General features: G+C 45.6%; 1 protein-coding gene and 1 pseudogene across 12 annotated transcripts in view; both read right to left on the bottom strand.

Annotated features, from left to right (window-relative positions):
* ACKR2 (atypical chemokine receptor 2) overlaps positions 1-23,534 on the bottom strand; it is a 57,221-nt gene that overhangs the window by 7,570 nt on the left and 26,117 nt on the right. For 8 of the 12 annotated variants that reach the window (XM_053221574.1, XM_053221568.1, XM_053221570.1 and 5 more), the window contains 2 exons: positions 21,934-22,126; positions 13,286-13,385 (listed from right to left, as the gene is read on the bottom strand). Coding sequence is in view for 1 of the 12 variants with exons in the window: in XM_015062814.3 (XP_014918300.3) it covers positions 6,757-6,910 (154 nt within the window). In the remaining 11 variants the exon portion in view is untranslated. Of the gene's footprint in view, positions 1-6,756; positions 6,920-13,285; positions 13,386-21,933; positions 22,968-23,534 lie in introns of those variants that run through there. The other 4 variants (XM_053221575.1, XM_053221567.1, XM_015062814.3 and 1 more) reach the window with 4 other exon arrangements.
* Positions 7,016-13,279, bottom strand: LOC128315330 (putative uncharacterized protein C6orf52; annotated as a pseudogene).

The following is a 23,534-nucleotide window of genomic DNA, read 5'->3' on the forward strand; positions in this document are numbered from 1 at the left end:
AAGTCAGACGCTCAACCACTGAGCAACCCAGGTGCCCCTTAGGGATGATTAATCAGAAGTTGTCGCTAATTAAATATCGGCTCTTCTGGTCTAGCATTACTGACGTTGATCGTGACCTGGCTTCTCAAAGTCCCTGCTTTAATAAACAACCAAGTCGGATGACTCCTTTGATCAAAGCCAGAGGTCAGGGTCAGCAGGCTCCAGGCTGGCCCAGGCCACCTTTACAAGGCTCCTTCCAACTGAAACACTGTTCCCTTCCCTCTCAGGGCCTCTGGCCTCCTGATCTTTCACTCTGGGAATCTTTCCAGGTCTTCTTGACCTCTGGGAATCTTTCCAGGTCTTCTTGACCTCTGGGACCACCACCCCCTCCCATAACTCTCACCAATAATGCTAACAACAATGACAGCATCAGGGAACACCCCCATGTGCCTGTGATAATTGGTCAGGCACCTTCACAGCCACTATGACCGGCCTGTAAGGCAAATCAGGAAGGTACTGTCAGCCCCATTTAATCCAGGAGGGGATTACTTTTCCACAATCACATAGCTGAGCTGTATCTGAATCCCAGGTTTTAGACACTAGAAACAGTGCCTTGACCCTGGTGCCATCCCATCCCCGTCCTCTGTTTTGCCCTATCCAACAGTCACCAAAAGGGGCCACTTGAGAAATGCGTGATTTGGTCTCAGGAGATCCTGACTGCCCAGGATACTGCCCTCAGTGGCTGGTCTAGCCTCTGTAGACTTCACTATTAATACCCCCAAGGCTTTACTGAACCTCTTGTGAAACATAGCCTCCCTATGGTCAATGGAATATGGCCTCTCAATGATACCCACATCCTAATCCCTACCTGATATGTCAAAAGGGACTTTACAGATGTGATTAAGGCAGGCCCAATGTAATCACAAGGGTCATTATAAGAGGGACGTAAAAGTGTCCAAATCAGAGAGTGAGGGTGGAAACAGGTCAGAGCGATGCAGTTATAAGACAAAGAATGCAGGCAGCCTCTAGAAACTGGTAGAAGCAAGGAACAGATTCTTGCTGAGCCTCCAGAAGAAACGTAGCCCTGCTGACCCATTTTAGACTTCTGACCTCTAGAACTTTGAGATAGTAAACGTGTGTTGTTTTAAGCCACTGAATTTGAGGCGATTTGATACAGTGACAATAGGTAATACACTTCCTGTGACCCTCTCTTTTCCCATCAGTTTCTCAGACTGAGGGAGTGAGTGAGCATCGCATCCACCTCCTTCAACTCACAGGTGGGAAACTTGAGACTCAAAGAAGGGGAACAACTTGTACAAAGCATACAGTGAGTGATCAGTGGCCACACTGAAACATGACCACCATGTTCCTGACTGCCCTTCAGGTCTCTGTTAACTGACCCCTACCTGTCCCTCTGGACTCACTTGATTTTTTCTTTTTTTCTTTTCACTTTTCCTTATTGTATGAATTCATTTGGTGTATCCAGCAATACCTTGAGAGGATTAAATGAGGGTATCAGTTATTCACATCCAGTATGAATTAGCAGTGTGAAGTTCTGCAGTGGAACTTTTGGGGGAATCTAGGAACTACCTAGAGAGGGAGGATTTAAAGAGGAGGGAGAAGGGCGAGGTGAGCAGAGCTTCCCGTACACTGAGGACAAGGGCACAAAGGCAAACTACACCTTGTCTCTGGAGCAGTAACATCATCCTCTTTGTGACTTCCTGAGGCTGCTGGCCTGGACTGGCACCAGCTTTGACTCAGAAAGAATGTTTGGCTGGAGAATAATGTCTTCTCCTGAGGATCAAGGGCTCACCTCCCAAGGCCTCTCAGAGAAGTCATAGTTGAGGCAACAAGAGAGAGGATATTGCCATGTCCATCTAGACAAGAAGGCAGCCATGTTAGTTGAGCTCCTTCCATGAGCTGAATACTCAGATGCAATTTTCTCTTTTAATCCTTACCATAGTTCTGGGAAGCAGTACTGTTAGGATTCCCATTTTCCAGATGAGAAAACTGAGGTTTGGAATGGTGGAGTCCAATTGCCCACGGCTTCAGATCAGCAAATGATGGACCCCAGGTTGGATGGCCCCCACAGTACAAGGTAGAACGGGTGACACTTTCCCTCTAGCTCTCCTTTCAACACGGACCAAACCTGAATTTGAAGGATGGGCCTTTGGTAGGGGGACTTCTGACCTTAGCAACCAGTGGCAGAGAAGATTCAAAGTCATTAATGTGCTGAGGCAGCTCCCACAGGCTCATGAGTGCCAGTTATACAACATCTGGGAGGCATCCAACAACCAACCATGAAATTAACCGATTCTTCATTTGGGGATGAGTTGGTAGCTTGAAATTAGTCATGGTGGGAATATGTACACCGCAACAAATGCTACGAATTGGAGCTTCCTCTCCTTGCACTACCACTACCACTGAGAGCTGGTTATGAAACCTTTACTGGCATACCCCTGATCAGGACCCCATGAAGCCTGACCTAATCCTGCCCATTTCACTATGTCCCTGTCTGTGTCTCCCATCACTTTTTCCCCTCCACCTACCACATCACCCCATGGCTGCCCTCCTCTCCAGCCAAGAACGCTTGGAGACAGGGCCACCCTGTCCCCTCTCACGTGCCCACGGCACAGCCATGCTGAGTGTGCTGCCCACAGTGCAGCTGTGACTAGCAAACAAATAAACAAGGTCAAATGTGACCCCAAAAAGGCCACACTAGCTTTCAAAATGTGAAACCAAGAATAACATCTGAAATCACTTCTAGCGAACAAAAATTATGCTGGCTTCCTTACAATTTGGAAATCATATCCTTTAAAATGCAACCTAAATTCTTCGTTCCCAGAAGCCTGCCCGGGCCACTAGCCTGGCGTAACCCTTGCCCCAGCCCCCAAGCACTCACAGAAGGTCACTCCTCAGCCTTGGTACCTACCTCCTTGAGTACAGTTCCCTTTAGAGAATCGCTCGCCTCCTCTGCTAGACTGGGGACACCCAGGGGTTGGAACTCACCAGTACAGGGCTGGCACTTAGAGGCAGTCAACAAATGACCATGGACCTCATCAGTACTGTCACCTCTTTTCATCCCTTCTTTTCTCGCCTCATTTGTCCCTTGCCTGGTTTCCTGCCTTCCCTTACTGGTGCCCTGAACACAGCAGAGGCAAGACACTCCTTCTGTGGGTCATTTTCCCAGCCTGGACCAGCCCTGCCACAGTGGCCTTGGGAGCTCCTGGCCATGTGGCATGTCCAGCCCACTGCTTCCGCTCCAGCCATGTTCAAGTGCTATCTCCAGCTGGCACAGCCTCCCTAGACCCCAGTGTCAGAGGATGTGCCCTCTGGCTACCCCCAGCTTCCTCCCTCAGGAGCTCCCCTAACTGCTCTGGGAAGACTGGGATGGAGACAGAGTCCCAAGGCCTGGACTCTACCCTGGCTCAGCTTGGAGTGAGCCCTCTGTGCCTCTAACTCTGGTTTTCCCATTCTGCATTCCTGGCCTAGCTGTGGCTGGAAAAGTTGAGGCAAGGGGTTATGAAGTGACTCACTCTCTGACCACAGGGTCTGGCTGTGGAAAGTGCTCTGGCCTTAGGTTACAGGTAGAAGAAAACTTGCCTTTGGGGGAACTGGTAACAGTGATGGGATCACTCCAGTTTCCTCCTCCATTTGGGAAAACGCCAGATATTAACCTCTACTGTGTAATGACAATTACAACAATAGTAACACATACCCACCACTTACAGAGCACTTACCTTGGGCCAGGCTCTATTCTCAGAACTTGGCACGCATCCATTCATTTCATCCTCGCAATACCACTCAGAGGCAGGTACTATTATGATGTCAATTTTACATACAAGGAAACATAGCCACAGAGGGGCTAAGGAACTTGCCCAAGGCCACACAGCTAGTTAGTAGCAGAGCCGGGATCTGAACCCAAGCTGAGTCTGGGCTAGCTCATCAAAAGACAGGGGTGAAGGACGGGGACTAGAGATGAAGAAGTGACAGGAGACCAGACTGCCATTGCTCAGGGTGCCTGAATGGAAGACTGGCTGGGGGGTTGATGGTACATGAATGAAAAACAGGAAAAGAACCAAGAGCCACACAAGGAGGACACAAGGCAAAATGTCTAGTGCCTCAGGAATGGCACACAGGAAGAGAAATCATGAATAACCTATGGCGGGCAGGGGGGGTGGGGGCGGTGGGAAACTGGGACTCTGCTTCACCGCTTCATTTGGGATGCCCTTGGACTTAAACTTCAGGCCCTGCCAGCCCTAACATAAAGTCAAGGCTTCCATTCTGGAACCCGTGACTTGCACAAGCCTGTCTTCTCACCCATAAAATAAATAGCGCTTACAGCAAAGAATGTCGTGATGAGTAAATCTCGTGCCATCTTTTTTTTTTTTTTAATGTGTATTTTTTTTGAGAGGGAGAGAGAGAAGAGCTCAAGCGGGGGAGGGGCAGAGAGAGAGACGGAGACACAGAATCTGAAACAGGCTCCAGGCTCTGAGCTGTCAGCACAGAGCCCAACGTGGGGCTCGAACCCCAGAGCGGGGAGATCACGACCTGAGCTGAAATCGGATGCTTAGCTGACTGAGCTACCCAGGCATCCCTCGTGCCTTCTTTATAACAGCTAACACCACAGAGCCCTGATGGTGTGCTGGGGCAAGGAGCTATACATGTATTAACTTATTTAATTCTCACATTTACCTTACAGAAGTTAAATATTATCATCAGCCCCATTTTCTAGCTGAAAACACTGAGACACAGAGAGATTAGGGAACTGGCCCAATGTCACCTGGCAAGGGAGTAGTAGTAGGTCCAGGAACTGAAATCCAGAGTCCATGCTCTAGAACACTAACTTATACTGCCTCTCAAAGAAAATAACAGGCCAGTTGTAGACTCCCTCCTCCAAACTTTCTACGTATTCATGTCCTCACTGCTCACAACAACCTTAGGAGATAAACACTATTGTTATTTCCATTTTGTAAATGAGGAACTGAGGCTCAGAGAGGGGGAGTTACTTGCCCAAGGATACTCAGCAAGCGTGCTGCAGAGTCAGAAATTGAGTCCCTGCAGTCCGCTCCAGGGCCAGAGCCCTGGACCACACACTGGGAGCTCCACTGCTGTGAGCTCTCACCTCAGACTCAGAGGAAAGGACAGATGCCCTCTTCATGGTCCACTGTGGAAAGCACTGCATTTAAATTCATTGTGATGCACAAAACACTGTGGAAACAATAGTAACCGGTCCTGACGTGTACACGGGGCCCCTTACTTCTCCAGGCGCCTTTATGTCCTGGCCCTCCAAGTCCTCCTGGCTCCCTTGTTACAGGCAGCATGTGACACCTCCCCGGTTTCACAGAAAGCCCAGAGCCACACTCACTACAAGTTAGGCAGAGCTGACCTTAGAGCTCTGAATCTCCGAGCAGTGGACCATTACATGCTCTCCTTCTCTCTTTACTTTTCTAACATGTATTTTTCCTGCTTACAAAAATCATACATGCTCAATGTAAAATGTGGGAATGTAAGAGAAAAACAGAAAAGAGGCTAGCTGCCTCCAGGAATAGTCTCTGGGAATATTTTGGTAAATCTTGTCTGTTTTCATGCCCATGGCTCCATCCGCTGCACTAAGACTCCCCGGATTTGTGGAATCACAGAGCCTGGCTAGCAGAGAGTGGCCTTGTCTGGTCCCCTGCAGGGTGTGAGTACCTTTGAAGTCTCCTGATAGACCCCCCGGCTCCTGGCTCCTGGGATCTGTGAGGCCCTCCTGTTCCCCATGCTCCCTGGGACCCCACATTACTCAATGTTTCCTGGCTCTTATCAGGGAATGGGGATGTTGATGTCATTGAGAAACTCACAGGGCAACCCCTCCTCCCAGAGCTTACTTCAGTTAATAAAAACTCAGCAAGTTTAGAGCCCTACTCTTTAAAGAGCTGCTGTTGCAGAAGAAGGTATGATTTTCACATGTTTCCCAAATCATTTTTGCATTTCTTTCCTTTGTCTCTCTCACTGTTGCCTGCATTTACATTTCGGCATTATTCTTGGTTCAAAATGAAACACAATCACCACCTCCACTACCCCCAGGGAGGGTGGTATACTCAGCATGGTGCAGCATGGAATAGACAGAAGAGATTGGTCTACTTCTTAATGGCTGAGTAACCCCAGGCAAATTACTTAGCCTCTCTGAGCCTTAGTTTTCTCACCTGTAAAATATCTCCTTCCTGGAGGTTTTATAATAATTAGGTGAGTGCCTGACATAGAATTATTGGTTCCCTTCCAGGCTCCAAAATGACTCTTGGCTTAGCTTAAGAGGGATAAGAGGAAATTCTGAGACTATCTGGGGCAAGAGGGGGCTCAGAACTTGGGTGAGGGGTAACAAGAGAGAGCAAAGCGGCATAAGGAAAGAGTGTTGACATGCAAAGAATAACCTCAGCCCTTGGAGGGGGCCCTTAAAGACCTCCTCATCTGTCTCAGCTGGGGAACCAGAGACCCAGAGACAAAAGGGAATCCCTGAGATCACACAGCCATGTTTGACACCAACTTTCAGGGTCTTACAGAATCCACAAAGCAGATTCTCAGAGCTGGAGCCAAAGAGGGAAGGAACCAGCAAACTGCCTACTCCCTAGTGCTGAGGCACTTGTTCCAAGAGTTGTCCCAGAGAGAAAGCTCCACACTGACCTGTTAGCACTTCCCTCTCCCCACACCTGTGGCCACTCTCCAAGTCCCTGGATGCAATCTCTCCCCTCTCCCCTGGGTAGAGTCCACCCCATTCCAGCAGTGGCCATAACCTACCAGAGCCAGACCAACTTGCCTGGGGATGTCCAACCTTATCCAGGAGAGCAGCAGCACCCGGGGCCTTCTTCCTCAGGGAAGTGTAGAGGGAGTGCGAATCTCCTCTCTGGACAGTGCCCTGAACACATCCTGTTCTGAGGCTGGAACAAAGCATCCCCTTTGGGCCTGCCCCTGCCCCGCCTCAGCTGCGAGCCATAAGCTATTTCCCCTCATTTGAAATGAGTCAAGCTCAAATGACCGCCCCCCTGAAGGAGCAACTCCCCCCACCCAAAGACAGTCTAATGTCTTTGGAAAACATGTGTCCCCAGCCACACCTCTCTGGACCATTTCCCCAGCAGGGGAGCCAAGCAGATGATGAACAGCCGCAGTTCAGAACTCCAGGCCTTTGCTAGGCAGCTTTCCCCAACCTCCAGCTGCATTGATTTCAGACATCTCTCCAGTACCATCCTACCCCATCCTGCCTCTCATCTCCTCTGGTCTTAACTCCCAGCAAGCCCTGCTGCATCTGCCCCCCAAAGTGTCAGCAATATTTTCATTTCCTAGACTTTCCAAACCATCTTCCCTCTCCACCCCCACTCTTCTCCCTCTGCCTACTTACTTGTCTGCTCTCCTACTGGGTCAGGAACTCCCAGGCAAGGACTATACCGAACCCACCAGCCTAAGCCTAGGGCCAGAAAAGAGCAGAAACTGAATGAATATGTGTGTGTGACATTCTGCCACCATATGCTTGCCAAGATGAAGGTACCTCTCTTCCGGGACAGTACCTGTGGCCCAGGGATGATGTCTAACCACCCTTACCTCCAACCCCCTGCAGCCTGATACACAGCAGGTGCTTGGTGAATGCCTGTTGTCTCTACTTGAATTAAGCAGTAACAGAATAATGCCAGGTGGTCACAGGCACTGGCATTGGGGTCAACACACTGCCCGGCTTGAACCTGGCTCTGTGTGTACCTTCTATGTGATCTAGAGATGGTGTCTTCACCTCTCTGAGCCTTGCCATTCAGATCTGTATTGGGGGTGGGGATGCTGCCTCCCTCAGACAGTAATGATGAGAACTTAATGTCCCCAGAGAGGTGGACATGGCCTTAAACATTTGCCTTTCCCTGGGGTCCACGGGCCACCTAGAGTGGAGGCCAGGGCATGATGAGTTCTCACTCCAACAGAAGGGAGCAGAGGACGTCTCAAGCGGGGGGTCTCCAAGTGTCTCCAGGCTAAGTGCTGGTTACCAATAGGACAATTAGGAGTAGGGAGATGCCCAACAGAAGCCACAGAGCCCTGGTTCCATCCCAGGGATGGATAACCTTTTAAGACTGGCTTGTTTTCATTCTGTATAATTCTCTTGAGAGAATTAGGACAGCTAAGTTCTAGAACCTAGGCTCCTTCCTCATCCTCCCCTTCTCCCAACTTTTTATTTTAAAATAATTTTTCGATTTGCAAACTTAGCGCACAAAATTCTTATATGCCTGTCAGCCAGCTTCCTCTAATGTTAACCACAGAACCATAGAATAATGATCCAAAGCAAGAAACTAACATTGACACAATACTATTCACTAATCTACAGACCTTATTCAAATGTCACCAACTGTCTCACTAATGTCATTTCTCTGGTCCAAGATCCGAAGCAGACTCCCACATTGCTTTTGGTTGTTATGGCTCCTTAGTCTCCCCATTTCTAGGGTAGTTCCTCAGTCTTGCTTTGTCTTTCATGACCTTGATAGTTTTGAAGAGAACCGTAGAACATCCCTAACTTTTGGTTTGATGCTTCTTCAAGGGTAAATTATGGCTATGTATTTTAGGCAGGAACACCACAGAAGTGATGTTGTGTCCTTCTCAGTGCATTATACCAGATGTCCATGATTTCAGTATGTCTCATTACTGGCAACATTAACTTTAATCACCCGGTAAAATAGTGTCTGCAGGGTTTCCACTGTGAAATTACTACTTATTCTTTTGTAATTAAGAAGCATCTTGTAGGGAGGTACTTTGAGACTATGCAAATACCCTTTCTTATCAACTTTTGCCCGCTAATATTAACATTCATTGATGACGCTTTCTGACAATTATTACTGTGTTGTTTCCCAAATGGTGATTTTCTATCTCTATCATTCTTTGTGTGTGTGTGTGTGTGTGTGTGTGTTAGTAAAGTTTATTTATATCACATTTTATCATGTCGGTCACACTGAAGTCCTGGAGATTTGTATGTGCATACAGAATCCAGGACATTCTTGGGAGAATTTTTTTTTTTTTTCGAAAACAAAAACAAAACAAGATGTAATTAATGTGACAGTTGGGTAGCTTAATGACCATCATGCTCCTTTAGGGTCTCATCTGGGATTTTATTTTATTTTTTAATGTTTCACTTAGGTTTGAGAGAGAGAGTACAAGTAGTGTAGAGGCAAAGAGAGAGGGAGACACAGAACCCAAAACAGGCTCCAGGCTCTGAGCTGTCAGCACAGAGCCCAAAGCGGGGCTCGAACTCAGGAACCACAAGATCATGACCTGAGCTGAAGTCAGACACTGAACCAACTAAGCCATCCAGGTGCCCCTCATTTGGGATTTTAGAGTGAACTGTATCCAAAGGCTGCCAGTGGCAACTCAAGAGAGAGCCATAGGTCCTTACTTTTCACCATAAACTCCTTATTTAACTCTTCAATAGTCAAAAGAAGATTTGGATCTTCCAGTGGGTCTTCATCCTGTCTTTCTGCCAGAGCTGTGCTTTCCTGACACACGACCAGAGTTTCAGCTCAGTGTCCAGAGGTTCCATGCACTTCCATCTGCTGCATAACCAAAAAGAGAGTAACCTCTGTGCTATTGCTCAAACCAGTTGCCCGAGTGGTAACCCTGGCAGGTCTGGAACACTGGCTTCACCCTTTGCCAGTACGAGTGATAATTGCTTTTGCTGAGCTATGCCAAAACTTGCAAAACTCTCCTGCCCAGCCATTTACCCAGAAACTTTACAAAATGAGGCCAGTTTGAATTTCTGCATTAAAAATTCCAGCTCAGCGGCTAAGACCTCTCACCTTCTCACAACTTCTATCGTTCTTTTTATATTTATTAATTGGATTTTGCTGTAAGAAAGACTTGGCCCTTCTATTTATTTATATATATCAGCATGGACTTATGAGTATTAATTTTATTCCATTATTATCATTGATTTTGCTGTTCAAATCACCTCAATTTTTTTTTTTTTTTGAGAGAGAGAGAGAGAGCATGAGCTGAGGGAGAAGGACAGAGGAAGAGAAAGAGAATCTTAAGCAGGCTCCACACTAAGTGAGAAGCCCAATGCAGGGTTCAATCCCACGACCCTGGGATCATGACCTGAGCTGAAATCAAGAGTCAGATGCTTAACCTACTGAGCCACCCAGGCACTCCTCTCATCCTCTTTTGAAATATCTCAGCCCATCTGCTTCCTGTTGAGTTGAATTTCCACCCATAGCACCTCAAACACCTACACTCTGGTATGCAGGGCAGGTTGTGAGGGTTCAGAGCCCTTGCATGGGTGGCCAGGTTTCCCTGGAATTCACTGAGGCATCTTCCGAGCAAGGGCTGGGTCCTCCTGGAATGGGCAGTTTCCAGCTAGAGGAAGTCAGTCATGGTTCTGGGGGCAGGGAATTCCAGGAAGGTCTGAGCCTGGCTAGGTAGACTCTCCCGGAATTACCCTGCCCTCCATAGACCCACCCCAATCCTGGCCCAGTAGCAGCACCGGCCCACTGCTTGTCCTGCGCTTTTCCTTCTTGACCCCCTCTTCTCTGCCCAGGGATTGTTGCTGAGAAGTGCAGGTGGCAGACAGCTGGGCAGCACTTGCCCGAATTCTCTCCTGCAGAGAAAGTGCTCTCCTCCTGGGGTTCAGTTACTCGCTGTTCTCCACCAGCCCAAAGCAGCCAAAGCAGAGACAGCACCAGTCAAGGACAAAGGGGACTTCCCCATATCAAAGTGAGCTGGGGGGAAGAAGTCTCTGAACTCATCTTCTTTGCTCTCTTCACGAAGTGCAACAATTATTTGCCCTGTGAAGAGTGTGGACCCAGACCCTGATGACAGGCAGCTGGGATGCACAGGGCGTCTCCTACAGGATACAGTGCTGCTTCAACTTCAGAATGGAGACCTTAAAATTCATACTGTCCTGACACACTCCTAACACACAATTTTAACACACTGGACACATTTACCATTACAGCAAAAAGTGGCATCACATTTTCAAAACATCTGCTTCTATTGCCAGCCAAGGACCAACTGTGAACCTGTGGACATTTTGCCTACAGCCTGACCCTTCCTGTCCTCTGCCAGCCAACTCTAAGCCCATCTCCTCCCCAGAAGCTTCCTCAAGTCTCTCCAGGCCTCTCCAGACATCCCTAATGCCCTGCTCTGAGCTTCCTGAGTCTGTAAGGGAAATATTGTTCAAGGACAAATCTGTCTCCTACCAGACCACAAATTCCTCACAGTCAGAGTGGTTCATCTGCACACAGAGTACCTGGTGCTACCCTCACAGAGCAGAAGCTAGAGAGCCGGGCAGTTGATTTGCTGACATAACCCAACCAGCACTGGACAAGCTGACGTTTTGACGGACAAGCCCCAATTTGGCCCTGCCTCATCCTCTGCCTCACTCTCGATCTCTTTCTCTCCATTTCTCTGTCTTCCCTGGGCAAACTTCACCCCATTCTGGGCTAAGCCCGTGACAGGGTCAGTCGGACCCTCTCTAGGGTCTTGAAGTTGGAACTCCTAAACAAACTTGCCCCCAAGTTTAGAAGTTCTGGTAAAGCTCATGTTTACTTACTTTGATTAGATGTCAGGCCAGACCAACTTCTTCCTATCATGCTCCATTGACGGCACAACAGGAAGGAAATTTTACTCATCTCACCTCTTCCATTTCCTCTTTCTGTGCTGCCCCCACCGGCTGATCCCTTCCAGCCACCCAGACATGTCTCTCCTTTTGTACATCTGCCCAGCCTGTCATGTTCAGGGCCCTAGGAGGGGGCTGCTTTCAGCCTGGGGCGGGGGGGGCATGTGTAACCTTTGTACCACTTACCAGTCCCTTGCTACAAGCTTATTTGTTTGAAATCAATGTATTTGTTCACTTATCAAAATGTCTTCAACCACATATTACACGTTAGCTTTAATATAGCGCTTACGTTACAGCTCAGAGAGCCTTGCCCAGAAACACACGGTTGACGAGAACCCACCAGGGTTTTCTGGCTCCCATATCAGTGCTCTCTTACCTACAATGTACGTGAATATTCTGTTTGATTTTTTTCTCCTTCCTGCTCTCCAACCGTTCCAACTCAGATCTAGTTAGCTGTTCCAGGACAGAAGTTATTTGTCACCCATCTGAGGATCCCTCGCACCATAGTCTGGCCAATGGGATGGACACACTGCAAACACTCAATAAAAGTTTACTGAGGGAACACATGCTTCTATGTAAAAAGCCTCCCCAAGAATTACCTACTCTTATCTAAGGCTGGTACTAATGTTTTTTGTACACAGACTCCAGTCCCTGAGGCTTCTTCTGTCTATAGAGGAAGGTCCACACACTGTGAATGGTTGGTTTATATATTGTCTTTTTAAACCTATAGGTTCTTTCTCCACCTCCATCTTTTTGCTTTTCCTCAAAACTTATTGAGGAAACTGGTTGTTCGTCCTGTATGTCAGGTTTCCCATGGTCTAGACTGTGCTGATTGCATCCTTGTGGTGGTCTTGAACGTTTCTCTGCCCTCTTGTTTTCCTGTAAATTGGAAGCTAGAGATCTGATCAGATTCAGCTCTTATACTTCACAGGTGGTGCTATTCATCCATCGGGAGGCATGTACTGTGTGGTTGTCACTCTTCTTGTAAGCTGAGCAGCCACTGATGCTCAATGCCAACGCCCATTCATTCTTTAGCAGTTGCACAATGGTGGCTGGTTTACCTCTGATGACTTATGGTCTCCTCCTGCAGACTCTGATGCACCCCTGACCTTTCTGTAGCATCTTTCTCCTAAACGGCTTCTTAGCTACTGACATTCCTTGGTACTTAGATATAGCACGAGCTTCCTCCAAAACACCCCAGTTAGGGGTCTACTCTTGGAGGACAGAGGTTCAGTGGTCATCACAATGTGTGCCCTGACTCCTCCAACCAAAAGAGGTGAAGTCAAGTGTAGATCAGTGCCAGCTGAGGTCGCCGAATGAAATGGGCTTGCACCCAGCAGGAGGTTGCCTCTGCTAAAACTCCCAGCAGCTTGTGCTATCACGGTCACTTCTAGCTCTGAGTCTTTGCATCCTTGAATGCTCTAGCCCACTCACAGCTCACTTCTCCCAGCTGTTCCCTGCCCCTGAAGATACAGGTATGGGACTTGACCCTGAGACAAGCCCTCTGTCTCCTCAGAATCACTCACCACCCCATCGTGAGCATAACAGATGTTCCTTAAGTTTGGGGCATGGTTGGGTTTAAATTTGTCGTGTGCCTGGGCCCCTCTCTTTCTTCCGGGCCCTTCTCATTCCGACTCTCCTTTCCACAGACACACTCCCCTCATTACAGTGAAGATCAGCTTGGTGACTCACTGTGGTGACAGAGACCACCTGCCTCAGGTTTCCCCCAGCAGCACAGAAGACGTGAAGCTCTGAAATAGCTCCTTCTGTGGTTCCCATTCCGACCCAGTCCCTATGGAGAGAAGGAAATGTGGAGATACATAGTCCTCTTCTCCTTTAGAACTACACTTTTGTGCCAGTGGACCCCTGGGATAGTGTAACAAAGCCTTGGACTCTCTCTCAGAATAATGTTTTTAAAAACATAAAGCAAAATATGTTAAAAACCAATTATATGCCTCAGAACTTGAAACAATCCAGTTGTCCTCGGTGGGAAAATGATTAAATAAATTCCATGCCTACCATGGAACACTACTCAAGACCAAACAGATTAGAACAAATTAGTGGATGCCAGGGTTTAAGGAAGGAAGAGCATGGCAATTGTTTGACTATGAAAGAATGGCATGAGGGGCCCTCATGGTGACAGAACTGTTCTCATGGTCACACAAATCTACATGAGATAAAACTGCATGGAACTAAATGCACACACATGCACACACACCACACACTAGTGCACAGAAAACTGGTCAGACTTGAATAAAGTAGGGGGATTGTATCAATATCAATTTCCCGGACACAACATTGTACTATAGTTTTGCAAGATGTTACAAGGGGAGAAACTGGATGAAAGGTATACAGGAGCTCTTGGAATTATTTCTTAAAATTCATGTCTATAATTTAGATAATTTTAATTTTAATTTATTTTAAAATAAATTTAATTTATTTTAAAATAAAAAGTTTAAAAAATTCTGAAATATAATTGTTAAAATATTTTCATTTTTTTATTCATTTACAAAAAAAGTTTTTTAATGTTTATTCATTTTTGAGAGAGAGAGAGACAGAGTGCAAGTGGGGTGGGGCAGAAAGAGAGCGACACACAGAATCCCAAGCAGGCTCCAGGCTCTGAGCTGTCAGCACAGAGCCCGATGCAGGGCTTGAACCCATGAACCATGAGATCATGACCTGAGGTGAAGTCAGATGCTAAATGGACTGAGCCATTCAGGCATCCCATGTTAAAATATTTTTTAAACACATTTATGATACGGGAATACAGGGGCTTGAGGAAATCAAGCTTCCCTTTCTATCCTATATCAATCTAAAAAATTACTCCCCAGGCCAGGGAGAAGATAAGAGGCCTGAGAGAAGCAAGTCAATGTAGACATTAGAGAGATTCTGTGCTCTGCCTCCCAGCCAGAGTCCTGGGGTTCATGGGGTCCAGAGGCAGAGGGACACGGTAATGGTGAATCCAAGATGAGCAGGGCTACAGGCAGCCCCCATCCCACACCCTCACTTGGCACAGAAGCAGTTGAATGGCGTATTCAGTGCCCTGCCGGGGCTGAAGGTGCCAGCGGATCAGATTGAGTGTGGATGGGAGGGACTGGTGACCAACAGGAAGGCAGGAAATGACATCTAAGTGAAGACCCCCATGGGCAGATGCCACCAAAGACCAGATGGTACAGTGTTGAACCTTGGCACTGTCTGAATCTCATAGAAGTGATGAGGTTCTGGGAAATGGGTGACCCTCACAGTAACTGAGGCTTACTTTTCAATATCCTGTGGATTAGGGTCTCAAAACAGAAAATAAGTTATTATAGAAAACTATGACCGTGTTTTCTTATACACTCGAGTATGTGGCCAAGAGCCAATGGCACTTTGAAAATCCATGGGAATAGCTTCTACAGCGGACACTTTGGTGATTCTCCTATCCTGTGGCCTCACCCGCAGTGGACGCTTTGGTGGTCCTCCTATCCCCTGGCCTCACTCTGGCCTCACCTGCTCAATATACACTGCTGACTTCCCACTGGCAGTGCCCACACTACTTCCTCTGATGGCTTGCTCTGGCTAACGAAGCCTGTTTTGCCCCTGCCCAGCCATATGGTCCCCCCCCCTCCCCTCAAGACTCCTTAACAAATGACTGGGGTGAGTTGGTACAAAACTACCCCACCAACCTTGCCCCTGAGATGTGTGTTGTATACTACCCTGAGTTTCTCCAGGTTGCAGCTACCCACAGGGTAACAGAGGTAACATAATCTTTATTGGCGTCCTTCCCTCCCCTGCCTCACTTCCCTACTCTCCTGCCTGTGTCTCCTAAATAAACTACTACTTGAACCACATGACCTTACCAATCGCCGATCTTCTTGGACTTATTAAAACGGCAATTTCATATAGACCAAACTAAAATGTACACTCAACCCTTTGTCTTAGGGTCTGCCAACACAGTTATCTACGTACTCTATCCAAGGATTGCTCCCTCAAATCGCCACCCAGTCACCCTTAGGGAGATCAATGGGAGACAGTGCTAAGCCAAATCGGGGGGCTGAACCCCTTGAGGTCTATAGAGGACCCTCTGCCTCCTCTGGTTCCCCAGGATGGCAGATCCTAGAAGAGGTGGGGCAGAACAACGCAGAGGCTGCTTCAGAATGAACACATCCTCCACCCAGATATTGCACATTGGAGTGGGAAGTGTGGCCACAAAATGAGGAAACCATAGGAGATAAAGAAATGCTGTAACTGGAAATGTGATAGAATGTTTGGAAGCAAAAGACCTGGGTGTGAGCTGAAAATCTGGAAAGAGGAACATCAGGCTGAAATCAGGAAGGTGACACTGACATTGAAAAGCTCCAGGGGCCTATTTGGCCTGGTCCCAGTCCTCCCTCCTGGAGAACTCAATCCCTCCAAAATAGAGGGCTCTGAATATACAGAGAGGCTCAAGGGTTATAGAGAGAGGCTTGGGTTAAGGCAAGGCTGTTTCCACAGAGCAGATGCTTTCCCCTGTAACCCACTGGAGGAAATGTATTTTGCCTGGCGGTCCACAGCATAAGCATCACAAAATAATAATTACCCTAACTACCCACAACATGCTTTGATATTTTCTACTCTGTTCTATTTCATATTTTCTAAATGCTGGATGTGGTCCCTTAACTGATTTCACAACCCGCTTCTGGGTGGTGACCTACGGTTTGAAATGCTGCCCTTGAGTGTATCCAGAAATAAAAGGGTGTGGACCAAGATTGCTGGACTTTTCCTAAATACCGTGTATTTACGTCAGCCCCCGGTCCCATTCAGGGCTGCAGGGACTGCTGGGCTGAACCAGAAGAACCTCTCAAATTCTGTAAAATGAAAGTGATTCCTATCTCCTAATCCAGTGATTCAAAACAGGATTGCTACCACTTTCACATTTTTTCCACCTTTTAAAAAAATTGTAATGTTTTATTTATTTTGAGAGAGAGGGAGAGGGAGTGTGTGTGAGTGGGGGGGGGGGCAGAGAGAGAGAGAGAGACAGAGAGAGACAGAGAGAGACAGAGAGAGAGAGAGAGAGAGAGGATCCAAAGCAGACTCTGCACTGATAGCAGAGAGCCTGATGCGGGGCTCCAACTCACAAACCACAAGATCATGACCTGAGCCAAAGTCAGACAGCCACTTAATCCACTGAACCACCCAGGTGCCCCCTGCCTTTCACATTTTTTGCCACATCCCCATACCACCTGTACTACATATTATTGTATGAATATTCTCTCTAAATCAACTCATCACCTTTTTGAAACTTAAATACTCATACCAGCTCTGTCTCATGGAATACTTTTGATAAAATCAAAGCTTTGATGCTATTCCCTAATGCAAAATAAAACCAAAACACAATTATGAAAATAAAACATCCTTCTGTGTTCTACCTTATATCATTCAGCCAGTGGCCCTCCCTGGTCTGCTCCTTTCACAAGAAAACAATCTAGGCTCTGCATAGCTCAAGCTGTCCCTGTTCCCAGAAAGGGATCCCATTGGGATCCCCAATGGACCCAGCCTAGTATGCAGGAGATCCAGGTACTTAGATAAGAACACGATTATATCCTTATTTTCACTGACCTCTGATGGAAATTCAACATTTCCTTCAAACAGAATGTGATACATGACTTGTCACCAGTGAAGTCACTGATAGTTTTATTCACATCACCAGTGTAGCAGACATTTCAAAATATTTACACTCATCACTTTCTGAAAATTGTTTTCAGACCCACTTTGTATTTAAGACATCAATAAAGAAACACATAGATAGCACATGCTATGCCACAATTGAAAAAATATTGTGGTATATGTGTTTTAATAAGATCATCAGTTCTTGGCAATTTCAATAGGATCGCTAATCTTATGTATTTTTTCCCTCCCCCATTCCCCCTTATGTATTTTATTTTATGATTTTTAAAACAGTATTCTGAGATGGGTCCATAGGCTTCACAGACTTCCAGAGGGAGCCATGGAACAGAAGAGGTTAAGACACTACATAGAGAATCACGGCTTAGGGCTGGGTTTGGAGCTAGACAGACCTGAGTTGAAATCTTAATTCTGCTATTTACATAAGCCAAACTACCTGGGCCTCAGTTCCCTCACTTCTAGAATGGGCATCACTAGATTAGCATATACCTGAGTAAAGCTGAAGTCCAAACCCAGCCCAGACTGCCTCATGGGGCAGATAAAGCCTGGATGGAGATAGGAGGGCTGGGGTAGGGTCCACCTTTCCCTGGGCTTCCTAACTTTCCCTTCAGGGAAGTCATTTGTCCCCCCTCAGCCTGGCTGAGCCCAGATTTCTGTAGCAGGACAGAAATACTGATTTCAGGTCCTACTGACATACTCTATCCCATTTATGAGCCCAGAATCTTCACCCTACTCCCAAAATTGACTGACACTATAAGGCGTCCAAGAGAGGCCTATCATGTCCTGCTTTTAAGCATTGACATGCATATCCACATTTGGCCACTGGATGGAGCCAGTTCACATTCTTAATCCTTCAGCCCAAAGGGCCAAGCCAGACCTCGTCCCTCAGAGCTGAGAACATTCCCTCATCCTGCTCCGCTTTTATTTTTTTTCCAAATTGAGCCTGACATTCAAAAAAGCACCCACTTTGTGCTCCTTTCCAGTAACCTACTACTCTAAGAATGGTGGTGACCATCCTGACTTTTAACATAGGTTAACTTTGCCTGCTCTTACCCTTATTTAAATGCAGTCATAAAGAATATATTAGAAAATGAAGATGACACAAATGGAAGGATATTCCATGCTCATGATTGGAAGAATTAATATTGTTAAAAAGTCCATACTGCACAAAGCAATCTACAGATTTAATATGATTCCCTATCAAAATACCAATAGCATTTTTCACAGAAACTAGAACAAATAATACTAAAATTTGTATGGAACCACAAAAGATCCCGAATAGCCAAAGCAATCTTGAGAAAGCAGAACAAAGCTGAAGGTATCATGATTCCAGATTTCAAGATATACTACAAAGCTACAGTAATCAAAACAGTCTGGCACTGGTACAAAAATAGACACGTAGATAAATAGAACAGAATAGAGAGTCCAGAAATAAACCCACAATTAGATGGCTAATTAATCTATGAGAAAGGAGGCAAGAATATACAATGGGGAAAAGACAGTCTCTTCAATAAATGGTGTTGGGAAAACTGGCCAGCTACATGCAAAAGAATGAAGCTGGACCACTTTCTAACACTAGTCACAAAAATAAACTCAAAATGGAGTAAAGACCTAAATGTGAGACCTGAGACCATAAAAATCCTAGAAGAGAACATAGGCAGTAATTTCTCTGACATTGGCTATCAATAGACACATTTTTCTAGATATGCCTACTGAGGCAAGGGAAACAAAAACAAAAATAAACTATTGGGAGTACATCAAAATAAAACACTTTGCACAGCAAAGGAAACCATCAACAAAACAAAAAGGCAACCTACTGAATGGCGTAAGATATTTGCAGATGATATATCTGATAAAGGGTTAATATCTAAAATATATATTAAAAAAAAGAGTATACAACTTAACACCAAAACAAACAATCCAGTTAAAAAAACAGGTAGAAGACTTGAATAGATATTTTTCCAAAGAAGACATCCAGACAGGCAACAGACACTTGACAAGATGCTCAATATCACTCAACATCAGGGAAATGCAAATCAAAACCACAAAGAGGTATCACTCCACACCTGTCAGAATGGCTAACATAAAAAAGACAAGAAATAACAAGTGTTATAAGGATGTGGAGAAAAAGGACCCCTCATGCACTGTTGATGGGAATGTAAATTGGTGCAGCAACTGTGAAAAAGCAGTATGGAGATTCTTCAAAAAAACTAAAAATAGAAATACCACATGATCCAATAATTCCACTACTGGGTATTTACTCAAAGAAAATGAAAACAGTAATTTGAAAAGACACGTGCACTACTATGCACTATGTTTACTGCAGCATTATTTACCATAGCCAAAATATGGAAGCACCCTAAGTGTCTACTGATAGATGACTGGAAAGGAAGATGTGGTGTGTGTGTGCATGTATGTATGTACATATACCCATGTTTATGTATGTATACACACACAATGAAATATTACATAGCCATAAAAGAGGATGAGATCTTGCCATTTGTGACAACATGGATGGACCTAGGGTATTATGCTAAGTGAAAGCAGACAGACTGAGAAAGACAAATATCATATGATTTCACTCATATGTGGAATCTAGAAAACAAAACAAATAATACATAAACAAAAAGCAGAATTAGACCTATAAATACAGAGAACTGATGGTTGCCGGAAAGAAGGGGGATGGGAGATGGGCAAAATGGGTGAGGAGGATGGGGAGATACAGGTTTCCGGTTATGGACTGAATAAGTCACAGGAGTAAGAAGTACAGCATAGAGAATACAGTCAATGATATTGTAATAACATTGTATGGTGACAGATGGTAGCTATACTTGTGGTGAGCATAGCATAATGTATGGAATCACTATGAATCACTATGTTATACACATGAAAATAGTGAAACATTATGTCAACTACACTCAAATTTTAAAAAATAATAATAAAATAATATATTCTTTTGCGTTGGTTCCTTTTATTAAACATTGTAAGATTACAAGAAATAGAGGTTCATTTATTCTTACTGCCCTGTAAGTTCCAGTGGGTGACTATGCAATAATTTATCTGTCCATTTAGCTGGTGGCTGGGCATTTGAATAGTTTCTACTTTCGGGTTTGCTTTGTGGTTGCTCTGTGGAGGGTGGTATCCACCCATCCAAAATTGGCTCGGAGCTGGAGATGGTGATACAATACACTCACCAAGAGGGTCTGAAAGATTCATTCTCACATAGTGAGGCTTTCGGGGGCAAGCATGGCCAACACTCAAGCCAGTCTGTTTGGCTGGAGCAGAAGGGGCAAGTGGCTTGGGTTTTTATAGTGACTGGAGGTGGAGGAGGTCCAAAATGAGGACTCCCTCTTCCACAGGCTGGGGTTTGTGTGGCTTGGATTCCCATCCACACCAAGGAAACCTGGGTTTTCTTAGCAGCATGTCCAGGTGTGCGGCAGGACGGAAAAAGGGAATGATGGGGCTTGAGGGCTGTCAGCGGTCAAACATCAAAAATGGAGTCAGACTAGGGGTGCCTGGGTGGCTCAGTCGGTTGAGCGTCTGGCTCTTGATTTCGGCTCAGGTCATGATCTTGGGCTTCACACTGATGGCACACGGAGCCTGCTTGGAGTTGTCTCTCCCCTCTCTCTCTGCGCCTCCCCCCACCACCCAAAAGTGGAGAGGAGAGTTTGTTTATTTATTTAGAGAGAGAGAGAGAACAAGGGAGAGGCAGAGAGAGAGAATCCCAAGCAGTCTCCATGCTGCCAGCAGAGTCTCCCACATGGGGCTCAATCTCACGAACTGTGAGATCATGACCTAAGCTGAAATCAAGAGTCAGATGTTCAACCGACTAAGCCACCCAGGTACCCCCAGTAATTAACAACTTTTAGTAATTGTCCACCAATGTCCAGGATCTACCCAAACCAATTAATGCACTGTTCCTCTCTTGTAAAGAAACTGGAATACTTCTTCAATTGTAAGGTTATATTTTTCTATCTTCCTTGAATCACAGTTAAAATTCCTGAGCTATTTTATTCTTCCTTTACAGAGGTAAGAGACAACTCCTTGGTTTGTAGAGCCCCAGTGGCATCCCTAGTTGCATTAGGCCTTTTTCTAGAATCCCCACAGGTTTTACAATGGGTCTCTCTAGTTCAAAAATCCCAGTTCCAAGGATTAGAGCTAGAAAAAGGATATAAAACCAAATGTCCCTAAAGATGAGTTCTTTATATTCCAAAGCAGCTCACACACACACACACACACACACACACACACACAATGTCAGGGAGGATCCATGTCTTAGGTAACCTTTAGATGGCAGAATTTTTATAGTACCTAGCACATTGCATCCCAAAGGTGGAATATGCAGCCAAGAACTTTACAGACAACGTTAAAGTCTGTTGTGTACCAACTACTCAGTGGCCATGAATTACCGCTGCCAAAGACATCTGAAGGAGAGAGCTATGGTGGAAAAGGGCAGGGAAGATGGACCTTCCTGATATGCAGCAGTAAACTATGGTGGTAAGCAAGGTGAGGACTTAAGAATCCTGGTTTAGCCCAGTCTCCCATTTCATACACTAGACCTGAGGTTATTTATCTGGTATCTCCATACACCCTACAAAATTTCTTTGTGGTCTTCACTTAGTCCATCTTGAATGCCACACAGTAATTCCTTCCCCCCCCCCCAGGATAAATTTGCCATGAATTGTATCCAGACTTACCTTATTTGCTACAAATTTTGATGTAGCTGTGGCTTGTCACTTTTGTAGCCTCGAGGATGGTCTAGAGCCCCATAGAGTCATGGGGATGGTCAAGAGAATGTCATAAGACTACTGCCATCTGGGTTCTTTCTTAAAATTCCTTTTCATATCCTGCTAGAACATATGTGCTGTATGATGTCCAGGGTGACCTGGGCTGCAAAGGAACCCAGGATATAAGTGAGTACTTGACAATAAGGAGGCAACAGACAAGAAAGAAAGCTCTCAAGGTTGGAGTGACACTATTGGAATACCAGATAGATAATAATATTGACATAGACTGAGTCCCAAAATCTGGTGGATTGTAGAACTGCAGCATTAGAGTTCATCTTGATCCTTAGTAGAGCCTCAGGCCACATAAAGCCTGCTTGCTGAAAAGTTTTATATAGTTTTGCTTAGTGCCATAGTTTTGCTTCTGTCTCACCAGTGATTTGGAGGTTGGAAGGGATGTGTGGTTTGTAATTTAGGCACATGTTGGACAACTTGTCCCATAAAATGAGACATCAGTCTGAGTTTAGATAGGAGTCTATCTTTTTCCAGGAAGGAATGCATTTTCGGAGTTCTTCTGACTGTGGTAGCATCTGCCTTCCAGTAGGGGTCGCCTCAAGGCTACCCAAAGAATAAGCATAACAGCTCTGGCCCTGTGGATGCTCCTAATGCTGGGACCATCTCTTCTAGGGTGCTTTCCCACATTACAGTGGCAGAAGAAAGGCAGTGCACACAATGAAAAATCAATATATGGCAAAACCCAGGTGCATACCTAGCATTTTTCATTCTATATGCTCCTTCATTCAATTGTGTGTTAAGATGCTGGCTGGCTCTGATGAGCAGGGAGGGACTTAGAGACCATAAGTCCATAAGTCGCCCATCTTGGTGGAAGCTACAAATACATAGGACAGGCTAGCAACCTGTTAGTGTCCGGGCAGCTTTTCTATATTGCAGCCCCATTTTGTAGGCTCTGTGGTCATTCTTACATTGGAAAGTGACAAGGGGCTAGGGATTGGAAGAGCGTGCTTATAAATGTATTCACATAGTGGACTGCTTCATCTCCAGCATTTCCCTTTACATACTTCAAGTGCTTTAACTTATAATAAGCAAAACTTTCTGGGTAGAAATTCATACTCGTAAATCCAATACCCTAGGTGTATAAATATTAGGAATCCAAAGGTATCTTAGATATTTCAAAATATTAAAAATAATTTAATAAGGTTTCATCTTAAAATAAAAAATCTGTATTGCTCAAACATTCCAAATTAGTTACAAAGCTACCAGTCCAAACCCATCCTCCTGTGACAGATCTATAAAACATCAAATATGCAGGGGTACCTGGGTGGCTCAGTTGGTGAAGTGTCTGCCTCTTGATTTCGGCTCGGGTCATGATCTCGCGGTTCGTGTGATCAAGCCCTGCATCAGGCTCTGTGCTGACAGTACACAGTCTGCTTGGGATTTTTCTCTCTCCCTCTCTCTCTGCCCTTCCCCTGTTCTCTCTTTCTCTGCTTCTCTCAAAATAAATAAAAACTTTTTTTCTTTTGTTTTAATGCTTATTTAGTTTTTTGAAAGATAGA

This window comes from Acinonyx jubatus, chromosome C2, assembly GCF_027475565.1.
Source record: "Acinonyx jubatus isolate Ajub_Pintada_27869175 chromosome C2, VMU_Ajub_asm_v1.0, whole genome shotgun sequence".
Taxonomy (NCBI): domain Eukaryota; kingdom Metazoa; phylum Chordata; class Mammalia; order Carnivora; family Felidae; genus Acinonyx; species Acinonyx jubatus.